At 39.6% G+C, this 18,901-nt stretch overlaps 1 protein-coding gene across 1 annotated transcript in view; it reads right to left on the bottom strand.

The window, feature by feature from the left end:
- The window catches only part of OCA2 (oculocutaneous albinism II), a gene marked incomplete at its 3' end in the record, with an annotated part of 39,207 nt that overhangs the window by 8,719 nt on the left and 11,587 nt on the right, over positions 1-18,901 (bottom strand). Inside the window, exons 2-5 of the mRNA XM_009587893.1 lie at positions 7,061-7,159; positions 6,260-6,448; positions 2,669-2,726; positions 1,717-1,789 (exon numbers count right to left, since the gene is read on the bottom strand). Of these exons, the coding sequence (XP_009586188.1) occupies positions 1,717-1,789; positions 2,669-2,726; positions 6,260-6,448; positions 7,061-7,159 (419 nt within the window). The remainder of the gene's footprint in view (positions 1-1,716; positions 1,790-2,668; positions 2,727-6,259; positions 6,449-7,060; positions 7,160-18,901) is intronic.

The following is an 18,901-nucleotide window of genomic DNA, read 5'->3' as shown; positions in this document are numbered from 1 at the left end:
CTTCTGCTTGAATTACCATGTCATCTTGAAAACAAAGCATGACTTTGCTGGATTGCTTGCCTCTCGCATGTTTTTGCCTAGCTCTGACCTCAGGTCGGAACGCAGGGACAGGACGTCCAGTTTTCAATACACATGACACAAACTCAGAAGCTTCAGCTCCAGGTTTGTCAAGTAAGAAAGGGGAATGCTATATTCTGACTGTCTGACAGCTATTTGGCTCAAAGTATCCTGATGTGATATGTAAAATGTGAAATATGGGAACACTTGTTTGTACTCAAATCCCAGTCCCACCAGCACTTCCCTGACACAAGCAAAAGGAACAACTGGTTGCAGAGTCAATGCATGCAATGCAGCAGCTATGGTTCCAACCCAAAATCTGTAGAAAGAGAGCAAATCCTCAAGTTATGCTATGACAGTTGACTAAAACTTGAACTCAAAGAGTTCAAAACTCAAAACTTGCTGCCAATACACCGTCCTTTGGCAGAACGGGTCATGACTGCCCTGGTGCTGTTTGAGACCACACATACATTAGGAGCTTTCAACAATGGTTTCAAGGAGGACAAAAACATTGATGTGAACAGGATACTGATGGGAGTTTACAGTTGAAGTTGTCACTGGTCCTCCTAAATGTTCACTTGCTTTCCTCCAAAAAGCCATCTCAACTTTTCATTATAAGTGGTGCTCAAGCACTAACATTTTCTTCCTCATTTACCCTACTAATTGTTCTGTTATATTGTGTCATTATTGGCAACAGTAAGAATACTAATAGTCAAATCTATTTAAAATGGACTCTCCCTGATCAAAGCTATGGAACTGCCCAGTTAAATAGAAAAAAATCAGCATTTCAAAAATTAAATCCTATTGCATCTTTTCAAAATAAGACACCTGCCAGGAGCTTGTGAAATATATCTATAGTGAATCATCTGCTAACACTAGAGAAATAAGAGCCAAGCAGATTGTGGACCAGACTGATTAAACTAGAAATATAGTGGGAACAAGAGATGTAATTTATTTACAAAAGTTTTTGTTTGTTTACTAACTGAATGATCATCTGCTCATCCCTCAAAAGTTTTTCACATTCAGGTCTCCATTCACCTGCAATTAATCATTTTTATTTTGGTTTATTCTATTGCTTGTTCTTTTGAACAGTTTCTTGGTAATCTGTGGACTTAAATTTATTATTAAGCAATTTTGCATGGAAAATTTGTAAAGGAATCTGCACCTCCACTGAAAAATATCTATAGATGCACAAAGCCATACATACGGCTGGGCTGAGCTGTTCTGGAAACACACCCATGAATCATCTCATTTCCTGCTTTTGAAGGAGTTCGCTGAAGGGTAGCATGGTCCAAGTATACCCTATGGGTGACAGTATACAACTGGCAGTTGTTGCAGCCAGGTGCATATTCTAGCCATGGTCCCAGCTATTTGCTGGACCTTCATCCCACTGGCTCTGTTACCCCTTCCACACTCTTGGCTTCATGCAGAGACTGGATACAAGGAGTGGATGGGCACCAGAATATGCCGCAGACAGGTGCCGTTCAGTATGACTTAGCTAGGAAGCACAACTGTGGCCTGCATCAAAGGACATGGAGCCCAGGCTCTGAGGACACCCAATCCTCTCAGGGTATAAGATAGAAAACACCCACCCATTCAACCAGTTTATCAATGAAACTTCAGTTCCATTTTTTTTTTTTTACAATGAAAGAAGGATACAGAAGCTTTCCAGAGGTGACACAGCCAACATCTGCCAGGACACACCTTGGTCTGGATAAATGCCAAATAAAATCTAGGGCAAGGATAAAAACCAAACATTCATTAATAACACAAAAACTGAAAAAAATCTGCTAAGCCTATCTAAAATACTTAAATAAGGCTCTTTCAAACTGTGCATTAAATTGTAAGATTGCTTTCAGTATTTTCAAGTATGTTTCCAACAGAGCTGAAAAACAGCCCTGGGATACTTAAAAAGGATGACTAATATTCTTTCTGTAAACTTACTGCCAAAGTCACATATTCAATGTATTTTATCCAAGTGTCTCTTAGGACAAAGTTGTAATCTTAAGGATCTATCTGGAAAGCAACACTCACATCTGAGGAAATAAAGTGTGTCATCCATTTTGTCTCTGATACAGAAGCCCTGCTAGCCAAAAAAGGGTTCCTCACAGCAGCTAAAAGGATAAACTCCAACTTTTTGAAATGTTTCTCAAGTCTTGCAGTCCAAGATTTTGCTGATTTTGAAGATTTCGATAGCAGAGGGCAGCACTCTGGCAGCCCCAGTAGGGAGCTGCCTACCTCCTTGTGGCCTTCTGCCTTTCACACCATGGAGTGCTGTCATCCTCCCCGGCACAGTTTTTCCTATGAACATTCCCCAGGTGTTAGCCAGTATCTAAAGACTCAACAAGCGACCATTAAGGACATACAAATTTGAGTTTGAGCTGCCTCCTTAAACTCAGCTGCCTACCCTACCACATTGTCCAGGGTGGTGGCTAGTGCACCAAACAGTGGTCTGATTAGGCATGAGGCCCTGCACAGTATTTTCACTTTTTGCCGTCTTGCCCCCACCCTCGAGACTTTTTTTTATTAGCTAAGACCAAATATCACACCTCATTTTGAACTAAATCCAAGAAATTGGGGTGGGGGGAAGGGTTGCTAGTTCAATACTTACAGAGCAGATAACTACAAAGATAAAAAGGCCTGAAACTTTTAGGAATTTTAGACAGCATCTGAAACGTAAGAAACATGCGTTTACTACACGGCTAGTTTAAAACAAACATTTTCCGTTCTCTTAATAGCTCTGACATTTCAGAAACATCATGGTGAGCACTTATAATATACCGCGTCAGAGTATGGACACCACTACGGGGGGTCAGCAGGGCTTGGGAAGCCTCAATGACTATAAGGGCCTCCTGCCCCAGGTCTGCTGCCAGACGGGTCTCATTGCACAGGGAGGAGGTTTTATCCCTCAGGCTGCAGCATGAGCCGGTGATGGGACTGGAGCCACTTCTCTGCTGCTATTGCCGGCCCCCAGCAGACCCAGAGCCCCATCAGTTCGCCCTGGTCTCTCCCAGGGATGCAAAGGAGCATTGCCACCGCAGGGAGGTGGCATGGCTGAGCAGAAAGCACAGCTTGTTGCATAGAGGGGTGGTGTCATGAATGACGTCCTTAAAACTGGACTTCTGATATACATCCTGAAAGGTGTTCGGAAAAGACAGTTTGAAGACGAGAACAAGCTTTAAGAATCTCCTGAGTTTAATAGTGTCTCTTTAAACCAAATATACTTCATGAGCACCTCTAGATAAACCAACTAGCAAAATTAGATTTTTTTCCATAGCACATCTGCACCCTTTGAAGGAATGCCCAGTTCTGGAGATCTGATGTCATCAAATTTTCTGAAGTGTCAGAGCTTACTACTGAGTGTGTTAAGCAAGAATAACTCTAAATTAAAATGTGGATGTTGAAAATACATGCTCTCGAGTAAGAAATCTTAAGATTTAGCACTTTTAAATTACCATTTTTTTAATCTTACCATAAAAGGCAACTCTTAACTAGTTATTTTCTTGCTGCCCATCAGTATGTTACACAGATGTCTTAATTTACAGAACTTTTTGATGATTTGCCCTTATTACATCCTTTCATTAATTGAAGGCGTTGATGTTCTTATTCCATTTTTTCAAAAGTAAAAATTCAAACATTGCTTTTCTGACAGAATGACAAATGTAAGGTTTGATTTAAGCCTGATGACAAGCAAGAAGGAAAACATTTCAAGTTATTAGGATAATTAGTTGAGAAGGGAACAGTGTAATAAATAGCTGTATCGGCAAGTGCTATAGAACAAAAATATTAAAGCAGAGTAGTCTGAAAAGAGTCAGAAATAATTTTTAACCACAGTGGAAATAAGTCCCTAAATCAAGTTCGTTGGCTGAAAACAGCATGAGTGACTGATGACCCATTTTTTAGAAACATTGTTGCCTAAAGATGCCTTCCTCTTTAGAATTCTCCAAACAGGCAGAAAAAAACACAGCAGCTAATAAAAATATGTTGCCACAGACAAACTGGTACAAAAGGGCTACAATACCCTATGAAATATAAGTGGTAGTGACTTTACGCAAACTTTGCACAGTATAAAAATCTAGAGAAGGGAGAGGAAGAGGGGAAGCCAGCTAGATGGCTTCTTCCAGAAATGCTGGGTAGCCCTGCTCTAATGAAAAACAAGGTGGCAGAGAGGGGGAAGAGGATAATAAAGGCTTGAAAAGAGAGGAATGACAACAAAAGCCATTATCAGCACCTCACAACTGATAACTTCTTTTGGTATTGTGTGATTTATGGAAAATACCTAGTACGAGCTTAGTCATGTATCCTCTGTCCTACTTGTCCATTCTCCCCATCTCTACATTACAGTTCTATTTTAGTATTTTTGAGAATCTGTTATGTTACGAATTATTAAAACCCAGTCTAGACTGGTTTAGTTTTAATGTACTTGATATTTTCTGTTTGCACTTCCAAATTATCATTTATAATAATAATAATAATAATTCAAATTATTATTGAAACAAGAAACAGCAATAACTTGATTTCAAGACATAAAAGAAATCAAAAAGCATTAATTAAGCCTTTATAAATTCATAACCACTCGTCTGTAAATAACAGAAACTCATCTAAAGGAGATGGCAAGATATAATTCAAAAGCTTTTGGAAATGGTTATTTTATTAAATGTAGAACTTAGAAGGCTCTTTTCCTCCCATCTGTTTGTTTTCATGGCATTTTGTATTAGGGAAGCAGCGCTTTTAACAGCTTACAGTTGAGAATTGATCAGCCTTTGACTCGCCTGTGGTTTGCAATCTGTCTCTTCCTACCACGCTAATCTGGCACAGCGATGCAAGTACAAACCCTGTGCCAAATCCTGCGCGGATATATGCCTCCAGCGCAATCCTATTTGACTTCAGCTGGAAATGCATGAAGTATAAATCTATGAAGGATTTCACTCCCTGTTCTAAACCAAATGATTTTTAGTCTGATCTGCACGTGGTGTCGGGCAGTTTAGCTCCATTTATTATCTCAGCGGAGTTATGCTGATTTGCGACAGCCAAGGAGCTGGCCCCATATGTACAACCCGCGCTATAGCAATGAAAATATTTCACGGGAAGTTCTGCCAGAGAAATGCGCCACTCCCCAGATTATGAACCTACGCTGTACTGGAAACAATGGATTCTACGCTCCCGCTCGATGCCTTTGTTCCATCAAATACCATGGAAAACTACCACGAGCCTGAAGACAGACGCCTGCCAAACTTCTTCACATCTGTTCGTATTGCGCTAATTGCAGCCATTGAAATTCTCCTGCGCCATTTGTTCAGCAGCAGTGCAGAAGAGTGGCACTCCACACAACACCGTATGCACGATGAAAGGAGGAAAACAATTGTGAAGTGATGAGCTAAGACAATGTACAGATTGGGAAAAGATGCACGGAAATCTCGCTGGAAAGGCTCCGCAGATCAACGCGGAGATGTGGACATGCAGTGCTAGGCTCCACGCAAATCTGCAGAGCAGGGGCCAGACCAAACTAGTAAAAACTGTTGAAATTCTGGAAGGGACAGAGAGAATTAGTATCCAAGATTAAAGGGTTTGCTAGTTAAATCCCAGGCAAAAATATCCTGAGAAAATTTGAAGTTAAGCTCTTATGGCATTGGTATCTTTTAATATATTAACAGATTCAATTTCCTCCATGCCTAAATGAGGTAAAAGACTACTTCGATAAAGAGGTAAAGAGGGGAATATATTGATGTACTTAAGGACAGAAAAATGCTCAGTTAGGTTTTGCATTGTGTATATGTGAAAAGCTATTATAATGACTACAGAAAGACTGTTACATACATATTTTAATTAAAGTCAAGTATTTCATAAAAGCAACAAAACTGAGGAATAAAGCTATGGAATCAATCAAGCGGTTTTTAAGAAATGGTTTCAAAGAAACGTTAAAAGCAATATAGAATGTATTTATTAACAAATTTAGAATAGGTGCTATGATTGATGCTTGTAAGAACAAGGGGCTATTGATCATTAGGTAGAGGCTGTAATCAATTTCACCAGGGTTTATTTATAAACTATCAATGGCAAGATAGGGCCTAAATATGGAGTGTTATTTTATTCATTTGCAGAAAATAAATCATTTTCTGGACATCTATACTTAAAAACTAATTCCTGCAGAAATAAAAAAAAAGGAATGGAAAAAGAAATAAATGAAAGTTTGAATTCAGACCTCATCTTTGATAAATTGAACTTGACATGAAGGTTGTCCAAGATTTCGTATTTCTCAGAAGAAGCAGATTTGGACAAACTTGTCATTTCATTTCCCAGTTGAAATCTTTGCTCAAATTCTGCAGAGCTGTTGTCCCATGAATCATCATCTGTGGTAAAATCTGGATTATGAAGAGCCATGCACTGCAACCTGTCATGCATTTTCAGTAAACATAATAAAACAAAACGGTGGTTTATTTCAACAGATAGTAGATGCAACTGCCCTTGCATATCCTTAGATTCACTGTGAGAGATTTTAATGGAAAAATTCATAGAAAGAGGTTTATTCACTACAGACTGAGCTCCCCTTTGTGACACAACTGGGTAAACTGGGGAGCAAAACCAAAGACCCCATTTAGGTGCACCTGGGAGAACCAGCTCTCTGATGCAGCAGGCAGATGTACCTCAGGATCTGGTGTGTAAACCCCCTATAAGGATCCTGCCTATAGCTCTGCTGTGTCTTCTAGGATATAAGAAAGAACCTAATGTAACACCACATGGAGAAAGTGAGAGCACATGACTTGCAGTTGCCTATCCTTATGGCTCTCTAATCACTCTGACCTCAGACCTTACATTTTCCCTTCCCCATTTACAGCCCCTTCTTTCCACTCAGGCTCCTCCAGAGTAATTCTCTGCTCACAACCCCTGCCATTCACTTTATTTCCCAGCAGGTTTGGTGACAGGATATAAGAACGAACCATGCACAATTAAATAGAAGAGAGCTTAGAAAAAGAATATTTTGAGTAAAATGAAAGTAACTCACCCATTTTCCTCTGAGGAAACCTTCAGTAGTGGTGTCTTCTCTGTAAAGCCAGTGTTTTTTGACCTTGAGCTGAATAATTTGGAAAAATTGAAGTGATATCTTTGGAGAGAAAAAAAAAAAAGAACAGTGAGTCTGCAGTACAATAATTCACTACAGTTCTACAGAATATTTTGCTACAAGTGCATCTAACTATTCTTTAAGAATGGTGTTCACCTAAATTAAGGTTTTCATTAAGTTTGAACTAGTCATGGTAGTTACCTCCTTATAGTTGTAGGGGACTCTACTACATAAAATAAGATAAATTTATCTTATCCTAAAAGCAGCATCTAAAATAGTCAATTAATCTCCCTCTGAATGTCAGAAGAGCAATAGACACCTAACTCACACTCACATGCTTATATTTTAGACACCTAAATTTACAGTGGAACAACTCCACTGTAATATTAGTGAGGCAAAATTCTTAAGATAAATAATTATATATTTTCATATAAGTTCCCATTAATATACTTCATAAAACATAAAATAATAGGATAATTTCTGTCCCATAAATGACATTTGAGACATGGATCACAAGAAATCTTCTAATCTCTATAACAACCTCAGCACCCTTCGTATTAGGGAAGAAAGCTTTATCTGAAGTACAAGTATTTCATTCCTGCAGCACAATGCCTTCCAAACATTTGCTGTCAAGTCTTGGTCCTGGTTCTGCAGATAATTAACAGAGAGTAAGCTACCTCTTGCCGTATTGCAGCTTAGCATTGTTAAGAAGCCTTTGGCTAAAATATAAACCCCAAAGCTTAAGAAATAGCTGGAAAGACTCAAGCACGATCACAGGGGTCTAGCTTTGGGGCAGGCTTCTGGGAGAGATTAAATAATTGAGCCATTTTAGAGCACTCCCAAAGACTTGGCTCTTCCAGAGACATTTCCCATCAAAACCACCATTATTCAGACATGCTCAGATTTATTCCATTCAATACTGCAGCCACCCACCACCAGAAAGTCCTGAAGAAAACTGCTAGACATACAGCCAATATGCAGATCTCTTTACTCCCAGAGACACTTAGAGGAAACCTGTCTTCTGCTATTGCTGGACTGTGAGGGGAAAGAAATTATAAAATCATAGACAACTAAATAAATATACAAAGGTGACTGGTAATTCAATCTTCTAAATATAAGGCTAGTCCAAAAAGAAGGATCTGTGTGTTTAACTTTATAACACAAAGGAAGACAGTGGAATTTCTTGCAATTTGTAAAGGTATGCATGAACTTAGATTTTGCAAAATTAAAACCTCCAGTTAATGCTTCAGCTTGCTTATTTAGTAGGGTTATCATTCAGAAGCCATGCTAGGTGTGGAATATCTGGATACAATTATTTCAGCCTTGAGTGGCCACAACGCTCATTCAAACTCTGCTGTAAGCACCGTATTTGCAGTGTCAGCAGAAGAGAATGAATGAGTTAGAAAGACTGAATTATCCAGTACCTCAGGTCAAATGTTGGGCAGATTACAATTCAGGTACTACATTGCACTGACAGTACACCTGTGAGGAGATGGCTGCATATTCTGAAGCTATCGAAGTACTTCCTTTTTTAAATAGGAGAATATCATTCACACAACAAGTTTAAGTGGAGAAATTCTGGCATTTTGAAGCGAGTGCTATTCTAATCTTATCATAGCCTTAGATGTAAAAGATTATCTAGAGCTTTTACAAAATGTAATCCATAAGGATAGCAAAAACACTATCAGGACTTTACATGTGTGCTCACTGAGCACTACTGATATGCTCCTGGCTAATCCCGGCGTCCCACTACATTCAAAGTTTGCATCCAAAGGTGACAATTTTAATAAAAATTCTGATGGTGGACCTTGAACTTGCACATTCAGAAATTTAACTGATGCAAAGACTGATTAGCTGTTTCTCTGTTAAACAAAATGATGCCACTTGTTCCACAAAAAAGGCTCCAAACAATATATACTATATGCTGTTCTGATGTAACCTCACATTGCGCACACCATTAGCCTTTCCACACTTATTTTTCTTCTTTTCCACCTACATGTGCAAAATCTGAGATTAGTAACCAGAAAACTTTCTACAAAAACTTCCATTTTCTTCCAATTGTTAGAGGTTGATACCAACACTGCTTTGTGTTACGTAGGCATACATATATCTACTAACGTTTTCCCACCTCACCACTTCTTCACCACCACTGTAAGTGAGTCACAATCTGCAAGGAGTGCTGAAAGGCAAAGCAACCACAGCAATGGCAACCAGAAAGAGAGGAAAAAGGTTTGGTGGAAGGTGGTTTAAATGACAGAACCTGAAGTGAAGGATCCAGAAGGCTAGTTAAAGACATCACCTTCACTTTCTTTTTGCACATTTGTTATCCTCACTTGCTGGTATAGGTCTTTTGCCACTTTTAAATGGAAATGTAGAGCTTCACAGATTGCCAAAAATGGCCAATACAGTAAAAATGGAAAAGGTCTTCAGATAAAGTGAAAACAATTAGCACATGACAACATCAATTTGCAGAGAGGAAAAACACATGGACAAGAATAAGCAGCAGGAAACAGCCAAGCTTGACAAAACAAAAATAATTAGAGAAAAAGCAGAAGAGCCTCAACTCCCCTGTGATGTGATTACTCTAATTAGAGAATGAGAGTAATATAAACAATAAAGCTAATTAGGGCATAAAAGAATCTTGAAGGCTGAAAGCTCTAGAAAGAAAAGTTGAAAAAACATCATGAAAAAATTGCACGGATTATAAAAATGAAAGTCATCCCTGAATGGAGAGCCTAATGCAAGCCCCTCTGTGCCTCTCATACTTCTGCAGAGACACTCTTGGTGCGATTTGGTCATCCACTTCATCAAAAGATAACAGAAATCATCTGCAAGCAAAACCTAGGAAGGCCCAAAGACCCCCTACTACTAGAGGAGCAAGTCTGCAGTGCTCAAAAACACTCTCAGCATCATTCTTGGTGCTCCTCAGCCCTGCAGGTGGCTGGCAATTATGACACTGTGTAAATAACGGAAAGATATCAGTGTGACATTTCAAAACCTAGGATCAGTTTACACTTTGAATGTTTCTTCGCAATCAAAAGATCTAGAAACTTTGGTTATATCTACATGCTAGAATGGAGTGCAATCTCTCTCTGCTGAGCAATTCAGCAACATTACCAAGGAGCTAATCACCAGGTCAGCTTATTAGCCCATTGTGGACAGACCCGTTCATAGGATCAGAAAAACTGGTCTGAATGTGAGGAGCTGGTAAGCCAGACACCAGTTGTGTCCAGTATTCTTCTCTCATGATTCAGACTCAAAAATCATTAGCATTTTATACATGAAATATGAGAAGAGACATTAAATAATTCCTTTACATATGTATACATTTATATGTAGATATGCACATAGATCTTCACACAACAAATTAACATTCTTATTTCCCTTTCATTCAAAAGTGATGGCAGAAAATTAAAATCAAAAGTGGTGGAAAGAAGTATTTGACAAGGACTTCTTCAAAGACTTTCAAGGTACCACTCATATGGAAAGATCCATGTAGAACTGACATCAGAAAAAGAAGAGCATGTTCTGCCTCCTGTACAACCACAGGTGTGGCCACATTCATTCTCACATTTGCTACAGCTGGACATGTTTTTTTTAATTCAGAGAAATCTTTCAAACAGAAGATTGTGTTCTTAACCACTTGGCTACTGCTGTGACAGTCATATATACAGATTTTAGCTCTGTCTGCAGGTGTATCAGTTTGTTCTGAGGAAGCATGTGTTTTCTGAGGTGGTTACTTGCAGTTAAAGTCACTGGTAATCTTTCAAGCAATTACAATTTCTGACTGTCTCCATAGTAACCTAGAAGAGGAATCAGCATTGTAGGAGGGCTGTCCACACCCCAGATGATACAGCAGGTTCTGCCAAGTCATGGAGGTGTCCACAGATGAAACTCCAGCTGCCTGACAGCAGCTGGAGAAGGATCTAACCCACAGCATTAAAAATACAAGGGTCCAAATGCGAGCCCTGGGCACCTATTGCAGAAGCCCCCACAGTCTGTGGCTGTGCCAATGCTCCCACACATGAGCTAGGTTCACACTGTTCTGGTGGCAATTTGTACTTCTCTACAGCTGTACAGCAGAGACCTTCAATCTCCTACCTTCATTTGGGCAGTTTAAGGAGAAGCAGGCTTCTCCTGCCCTCCTGGTCACGTGGAGAGGTACAGGGAGAGCAGGAGAGGCAAGGAAGAGATGTGGGGGACTCCAGTTGCTCCCACTCATGGGCTGATGACTCCTCAGACGTTATTCTGAGTCGGTGGCTGAAGACTGCTGCAGGTTCCACCTACAATACGCCGCTATCTTCCATTACCTGCAGATGATAACTTCCAAAGTCTTCAGGGGACTTTGGATGAAGTCCAAAGAGAGAACTCTATTCTTGCCATTGAGCACCAGACCTGCCCCCTGACCACATTTTCAGGCATTTCCTAATGGGTTTACACATGCCACTTTAAACAAAAGGAAAAGGAAGACTTTGTGGTAGGAACTGTTCAGCAATAAGCAACCTTTCAATCCCAAATACTCTGCAGCAGAGGACACCAAAAGAAGCAAGAACCCTACAGAAATGTGGGGAAGAAAAAGACCATACTCATCCTAGTTAGCTGGCAAACACTTAAAATAATCACTAGGTTTGGCTGGAACCTATTATTTAGCCTTATATTGAAAAGATTCATCATGCCACACAATGCATTAAGTTTTCACTCCCTATAATAAAAAGCATACATTTTAAACATCAGCTAAATTAATGCTTCATCTGCCATATGCTAAGTCATGCATGCAACTATCAGTAAAAGAGCTATTTCTATGACAAGAGAAAGCAATAATTCTCACTTCTATGGGAAGGATTTAGTCAGAATTGAAGAAGATGTGAATATGGAAGCATACATATTGTGCAAGAACATCAACAGTTTTGAACATAACTTATTGGAAATTTCACTATATAAAATATTAAAAGCAGAATCTCTTCAGGAAAAAGAAAAGTTAGCATGCTTCCCTGAGTTAGTAATCACTAAAACCATTATAAGCGTGAGGTTGCCTCTTAAACAAAAGTCCAGGAGCCAAGAGATTATAACAAATACAATAAAAATTTAAGCAAATTTTCCTAGTGGAGAAGAAGGCCTGAGTAAAAATATGAGAGATAATTAATCATGCAGGAGACTAATAACAGCTGTAAGACTTTAATTTATCATTTCTACCTTTTTTTAGGCTAAAGCCTAATTTCAGAAGCACCATCTTCCCTGAATAGAGAACATTTATACGAATCATATGTACTGAACTGATTACTCTTATCATAACTGTAAACAAGCACAATGCAGAAATATATTGAAAAACAGAGAGGTAATTACGAAAAAAAAAAAAAAGAAAAAAAAAAAGAAAAACCCACACAAGTTTTTACCCCACACCAGTTTTTGGCTGCACTTGAAACACATTCTTACACCAGATTTGGTATTTGTCAGTTTCTGATAAAGTCCACTTTTGGACAACGGTTACATGGTACAAACTGTATTGACCAACATCATAGCATTCAGCTTTTAAACATTCACTGTGTACTAAGCAGCTGTATACGTACATCCGTCAACATCATGATATATATGTGCCAACACAGAGACACAACCCGCCATCATGTTTCCTCCTCAGTGGTAGCATGTCATGGGGCAACTGTTATGACTACCCATCACAAATGAAGTATGGTCAACTGATACACTAAGAGTCAAGGGAAGGATCAAAGACTCCAGAGCTCACATCTCTAAAGAGGCTCCAGACGCTTTCTGATGACTGCTTTATGTAGCTTCAACTAAAGCAGCAAATAACCTCTAGACCCTTTAAAAGCATGCACCATTAAGATGTCAGAAAAATTTAGCAATGAAAGCATTACTTAATACAGACTCATTTTCTCTTTGACTTTCCTAATTTTCTGTTAGTCGGGACTGTACAGGATTTCCCAGAGGACTGCAGCGCTGGCACTGTCTGACAGCAAGACACTGCAAGAGGCACAGCCAACTGGCAGGTCTCATATTGAGAAGCGTCTGCCATGCCAAGACCCTAGGCAAATAAAGAACATGCTCAAGAATTGTGTGCCAAGCTTTTCCAAGACAGAAATCGTTCCATATATTGCACATACACAATGTGCTTGCTTCATTCACTTCTGCTGGATTTGGAGACTGAACATGTCCTGCAAGAGCATGTGGTAGCAGTCTCTCTTCCTTCATTTGTGCAATATTCTGCTGTTTTAAGAGGTAGGGCAATTTGCAGTTCAGAAATAACTGGGAGAATAGAGTGTTTCCTGTATTTCCTTTTTTTAAATCAAATCAAGCTTTGTAGGGTTATTGTACTTCTCTGATAATTAAATTTTCAGATACCTCCAGGACTTGGTAGCTCCTTTTCCTCAAGAGCCTTTGCCTGCCTCTCTCAGGGGAGGTCTCCAGCAAGAAGACATCAGGATATGGTTAACAACTTAGACACACCAGGACCCCACTGCAGTGGGTGAAGCTAAAGGAAAGTACTTAATCCTTAAGCTGCCCCGAAGCTCTCAGGACCCCACTGCAGTGGGTGAAGCTAAAAGAAAATACTTAACCCTTAAGCTGCCCCGAAGCTCCTCTGACTCTACCTAAGAGGATTAAGCTGTTCTCCACACATTTTTCATTCCTGTGTCAGGGCGCCATGAGGGCTGGCTGCCCAAGGGGAGGGAGCCAGGAGCAGAGGGTGGTTGTGGGTCTAGCCAGGGCCATGCCCTCCTCGACCAGGGTCTGTCTTACAGCACACAGCGAGGGAGCGGGGATGGGACGGGGACCGGGGACAGCCCAGAGCCTCATGACTACCCTCAGGGCCACAGTGATGGGGCAGGTCCAAAAAGCCTACCCTTTGAAGGACTGAGAAGTTGCACTAAGAAAGCGTAGCTGTTGTTTCCTCCTCTCCATTTTCTGCTTCAGCAAAGAAAATTGGAAAGTTACAGGAGAGAGCATGCAAAAAATCCAGACAGTCTGAAGGAGAAAATACATTTCAGAAGCAGGTACTGCCAAAACTGTTTAGCTGTTGGCGGCTGCCAGCAAGCTGCAAATTTGAAATAGGCAGCAGTAGCCAGTATCAGTAGTGGTCCAGATTCCAAACCCCCAGTTTCTCTATGGATTACACAGATAACCTGTTAAGAGGTATTATTCTCAAATGCTGCAGGGCATACTGAAAAATGAATCTGCTACAGGGAGGCAATTTATCAGCAACAATTTAAGCATGGCTGCACCTGTAATACTTTAGCATATTCTGCAAGCCTGGCTTTTAAATGCCAGCATTTCTCTTTGGCATTCACGATGGGCTTTTAGCTTAACCAACTCTGATGCTAACTGAATTTATGACAAATAAAGGGGGGGTCACAATTCTTTCATAGTCCAAGAATCTCAAAAGTTAAGAAAGTGGTGACAACTTAATGTTATAACTTTATATCTGACCAGACTATCTTAAAGATGCAATATGGGGCACTGGGATGACGGAAACACGAACAGAAAGATAGGTCTGAGAAACAACTGGATGATGTGACCATCTCTAGAGAAGGTTATTCTTCAGGCATTGCAGTGATACGATGTTTCAGTCTCAGAGGTTTGGGGGAATATATGTTGAAGTATGAAGATTCACTTTCAGACTAGCTGAATTTAAGGATGATACAAGAAAAGGAAGCACTATTAAAAGAAGACCATTGCCCACTTCTCAGATGAGGGAACACTTTCCTACACAATGATGAGACGGGATTATTTTGATACAATTTTCCTTAATCCAAGCGATGTACTGACAGGCTGTCGCAATTTATGCTTCTGGTCTTGCATAGTCATATAATGTACTTTTATGCCACTCACCCCAGTTTTGGAGATTGAAAAGAGTAATTAGTGAGCTATACTTAAAGATGAAATCATGAAGAAGCTATTTTTCTTCTTTTTTAAACATTTATTTAAAAGTTCCATATGTTTCATTCCAAGAATTTGGAGGTAACGTTATTCATACCCGCAACTTTTAGAGAAAAAAAATAACTTTGTCACTAAAAACAAAGTGTCTCCATTGCTTAGAGTAAAAAAAATGCCAGACAGACATACAGAAAAGGTCATTAACAACGTGAAAAAATGTGACTGGCTTCTGTGCCTGGAAAGGTGTTAGAGAGAAGAGGTGAAGGCAAGCAGCAGGCCACTGCAGGGCTTAAAAATTTAAGTTGTCATCAAATTAAGCTTTGTTTTAAAAAAGCACATGATGGACCCCAACTATTGTAAGCTTGCTGGGACTTGTATTTTGTCCTTTGGTCATAATAAAATGAAAAAAGGCGAGTTCAAGAACCCTCATATCTGGTAAATAGTCGGGTTCTCATAAGGTATTACAATATAAGTAGGACAACGTATATGGCCCTTATGTAGGTCCTAGTCTCAATGGACTGGACCCAGCAAAAATGCTAAAATTCTCTCCAAAGCTAGGGCATGAAACATAGCACTCGGAGTAGGCAGAGAAGAAACAGTAAAATTTTAAGATAAATAATTTGTAGGGGGAGATATAGCTATCATATATTGAAATAACACTATTAAGTTGATAAAATAATGGGTATTTTTTCACTATAATTGAAGTCCTTCCGTTGTATTTAATTTTTCATTATTTTAATTATAATGGAGGTACTAAGGTTTCCTTTTCAGATTCTGGCTGAGTATAAGACACTGAGGTTATTCATACAACTTTTGCCATTTAAAAGTCTGGTCCAGGATAGTTACAGTCCCTGGCAAGAGAGAGACCTCTTCAAATCATTTTCATTCTCCCCATCTCTCGTGTTGACTATACAAGGAACTTGGAGAATTATCTTTGAGATAACAGAGAGAGTTCTTCACTAAATAATGTATAAGCCTCACACAAACAATGTCTATATTACAGTGTACCAAAAAGTACTTTTTTCATGTACTTTTTATTTGCTCTTAGATGAAATCTCTTTTTAGTACAGAAGACTTTTCACCAAAAAAGTTATTCAGTGTTGATTAGGAACAAAAAGAACTATGAACAAATCCCTCCAAACATGATTTCCTCATAACTTCCTAACAAGTAACTTCCAATACAGAGTAAATCCACATCACTTGTCATTGCGTTCCACCTCGAGTTATATCAGAGACAAAAATATTTTGAAGCACTGAAAATCCCAGAGGAACAAATTAAAGAAACCAAACAGAATAAAAAGCTAGCTGATAATAATACAATATTTGCTCTCACATTTGGAGAATATTCAGTGAAACCATTCAAGAATCAATGCAGTTTTATCTCACAAAGATAATGCTCTTCCCTGCAATAGCTCTTCACTAAGATCACTGTAACATGTTAAGATATGCAGTTTCCAAGCATCAGGAAACTCATTCCACAATATTGGGTTCTGTTTTGCTACCAGACATCTTTCTTCTGCCTTGAAAGGCCTCAGATATCTACAGGTACCTGAAGGCTCCTATGTCAGAGAAGGAGCTATCTGATTTATGTTAACAAGCAGCTTTAAAACACAGATTTTTGATTCAGTGCCAATGGGAGATGAATTTGAAACACAAGATCTGAGTCCATAAACACATTCAACTTAGATTCTCAAAGAAAAGAAAGAAAAAAGAAAAAAAAAAACCACAACACAGCAAAAAAAAAAAAACCCTAAGGATTATAAATAATGCATTCCAAAGACACTGAGAATTTCCTTGTCTCATACAGAGTAGCGTGCAAATTGTATCTGGCAAGTCTCCCCCCAGGTGGGGAAACAGATCACAAAAACAAAGAATAATGATGTTATTTCAGCTTCCCTTCCTCCATAGTCTCACACAGGTGATTTCCTTCCATCTTGCTCCTGACATAACATAGTCTTGATGAGAAATGCCATCATCTTTGCTATGCATGTTCTAAAAATCAGCACCGTCCCAAAGCTAAATAAATCCTGGAAATTGATCACCAAAAAAAAGGTAGGATCCTGCTCAGTAACCATATGGTTAATATGGTCTGTTGCATACACATGAAAATTTCTGGCCATGGAGACATGGGGTTACATAAATAAAACCTCATTCTGTGCTCCCAAAGAAAAAGAAAAGAGAAAAGGAAAAGTGTCAGTGCTCCTGACTTCAAAAAAAAAATTCTTCAGCAAGACATTATCTACAGAAAAAGGGAAACCCCATGCTGACATAGCTGCCCATTGTCATCAGCTTCTTTCTGTCTTCTTCCACTCATTAAGGCAGAAGGCTCCAAGCTGCTATACAAAGACACAGATGAAAAAAAACAGCAGGTCCTTACAAATGGACCCCATTAAAGAAGCAAGACATATATGACGGTCTCCAAAAGCAGAAGAATTGAGACGAAGGATCTCTGTTACCAGTCCCACCCTGGCAGAGATGCAGTGGAGCACAGATAATTTAGACAGTTAAAGACAGAAGAAAGTTTACAAATGTTTTGTTTCTTCAGGCAGATATAGCACCTGAATAATCTATTAATTTTCAATCAAAAACACTGTTAGCATTTTAAAAAGCATGAAAAAACAGGCTTTTCATCAAGAAAAAAGCAAAGCTTGCCCTTTGCTATGTGTTGGCCCAGGCAGTTATGCAGCTATTTGATTATAAACTGAAACGGATCAAGAAGGTTTAGTGCTCTTGAATCAACAGCACCTCCGAAAAAGAGATGCCTGAAACACACATCAGATGCCTGAAAGTTGGATAAAGTATAGTACTAACAAAACACAGCTTCTCACATGTATCTTTTGAATAAAACAACTCCAGAAACTGTTGCCAAGATAAACAGCCACTGCACTAACAAATGTCTTTTTAACACAGCCTGCACAGGCAGTTTGCAAAAAGAAATTATCAGTAGAGTGTGACATAGCAAGAAAACTGAAGAATATTCTGACAATATGGAAAGGCAAAGGAAAAAGAAAGGTAAGTGGATACTCTGGGCAGCAGAGCAATAAGCAAAGTAACAAAGAAGAGAGAAAGACAAGAGAGAGAGACACTAAAATGACCACAACTAGACATTGTTCTTAAAAGTTAACGTAGAGGTAGCTCTTCTGCACCTCAGGAATCAACACAGAACAATGGTTGTTCCTCTACACAAAAATAACAGCTTTAAGGCCCAAAAAATGGAATCACATTTGAGTCATGGCACTTAAAAGTAAGTTAAAATTGCAAAGAAATGTTTAAAAAACAAACAAACAAAAACAATGTCTATGAGAAGCAGAAGTCCATAGCACATTGTCACAGAGAAAAAAATCATTTTGTACTATTTTAAGGTTATGCAATGTGAAATCTTGGCCACCTGGGCACACTGCCAGCTCATATTCAGGCAGCTATTGACCAACGCCCCCAGGTCCTTTTCCTCTGGGCAGCTTTCCAGCCACTCTTCCCCAAGCCTGTAGCGCTGCATGGGGTTGTTGTGGCCCAAGTGCAGGACCCGGCACTTGGCCTTGTTGAACCTCATACAGTTGGCCTCGGCCCATCAATCCAGCCTGTCCAGATCCCTCTGTAGAATCTTCCTACCCTCGAGCAGATCAGCACTCCTGCCCAACTTGGTGTCATCTGCAAACTTACTGAGGGTGCATTCAATCCCCTTGTCCAGAACGTTGATAAAGGTGTTAAGTAGAACTGGCCCCAATACTGAGCCCTGGGGAACGCCACTTGTGAGCGGCCGCCAACTGGATTGAACTCCATTCACCACAACTCTCTGGGCTCGGCCGTCCCGCCAGTTTTTTACCCAGCAAAGAGTGTACCTGTCTAAGCCGTGAGCCGCCAGCTTCTCTAGGAGAATGCCGTGGGAGACAGTGTCGA

This window comes from Fulmarus glacialis, unplaced genomic scaffold (assembly GCF_000690835.1).
Source record: "Fulmarus glacialis isolate BGI_N327 unplaced genomic scaffold, ASM69083v1 scaffold14041, whole genome shotgun sequence".
In the NCBI taxonomy this organism is placed as follows: domain Eukaryota; kingdom Metazoa; phylum Chordata; class Aves; order Procellariiformes; family Procellariidae; genus Fulmarus; species Fulmarus glacialis.
This window is presented reverse-complemented; position numbering and strand designations above follow the sequence as displayed.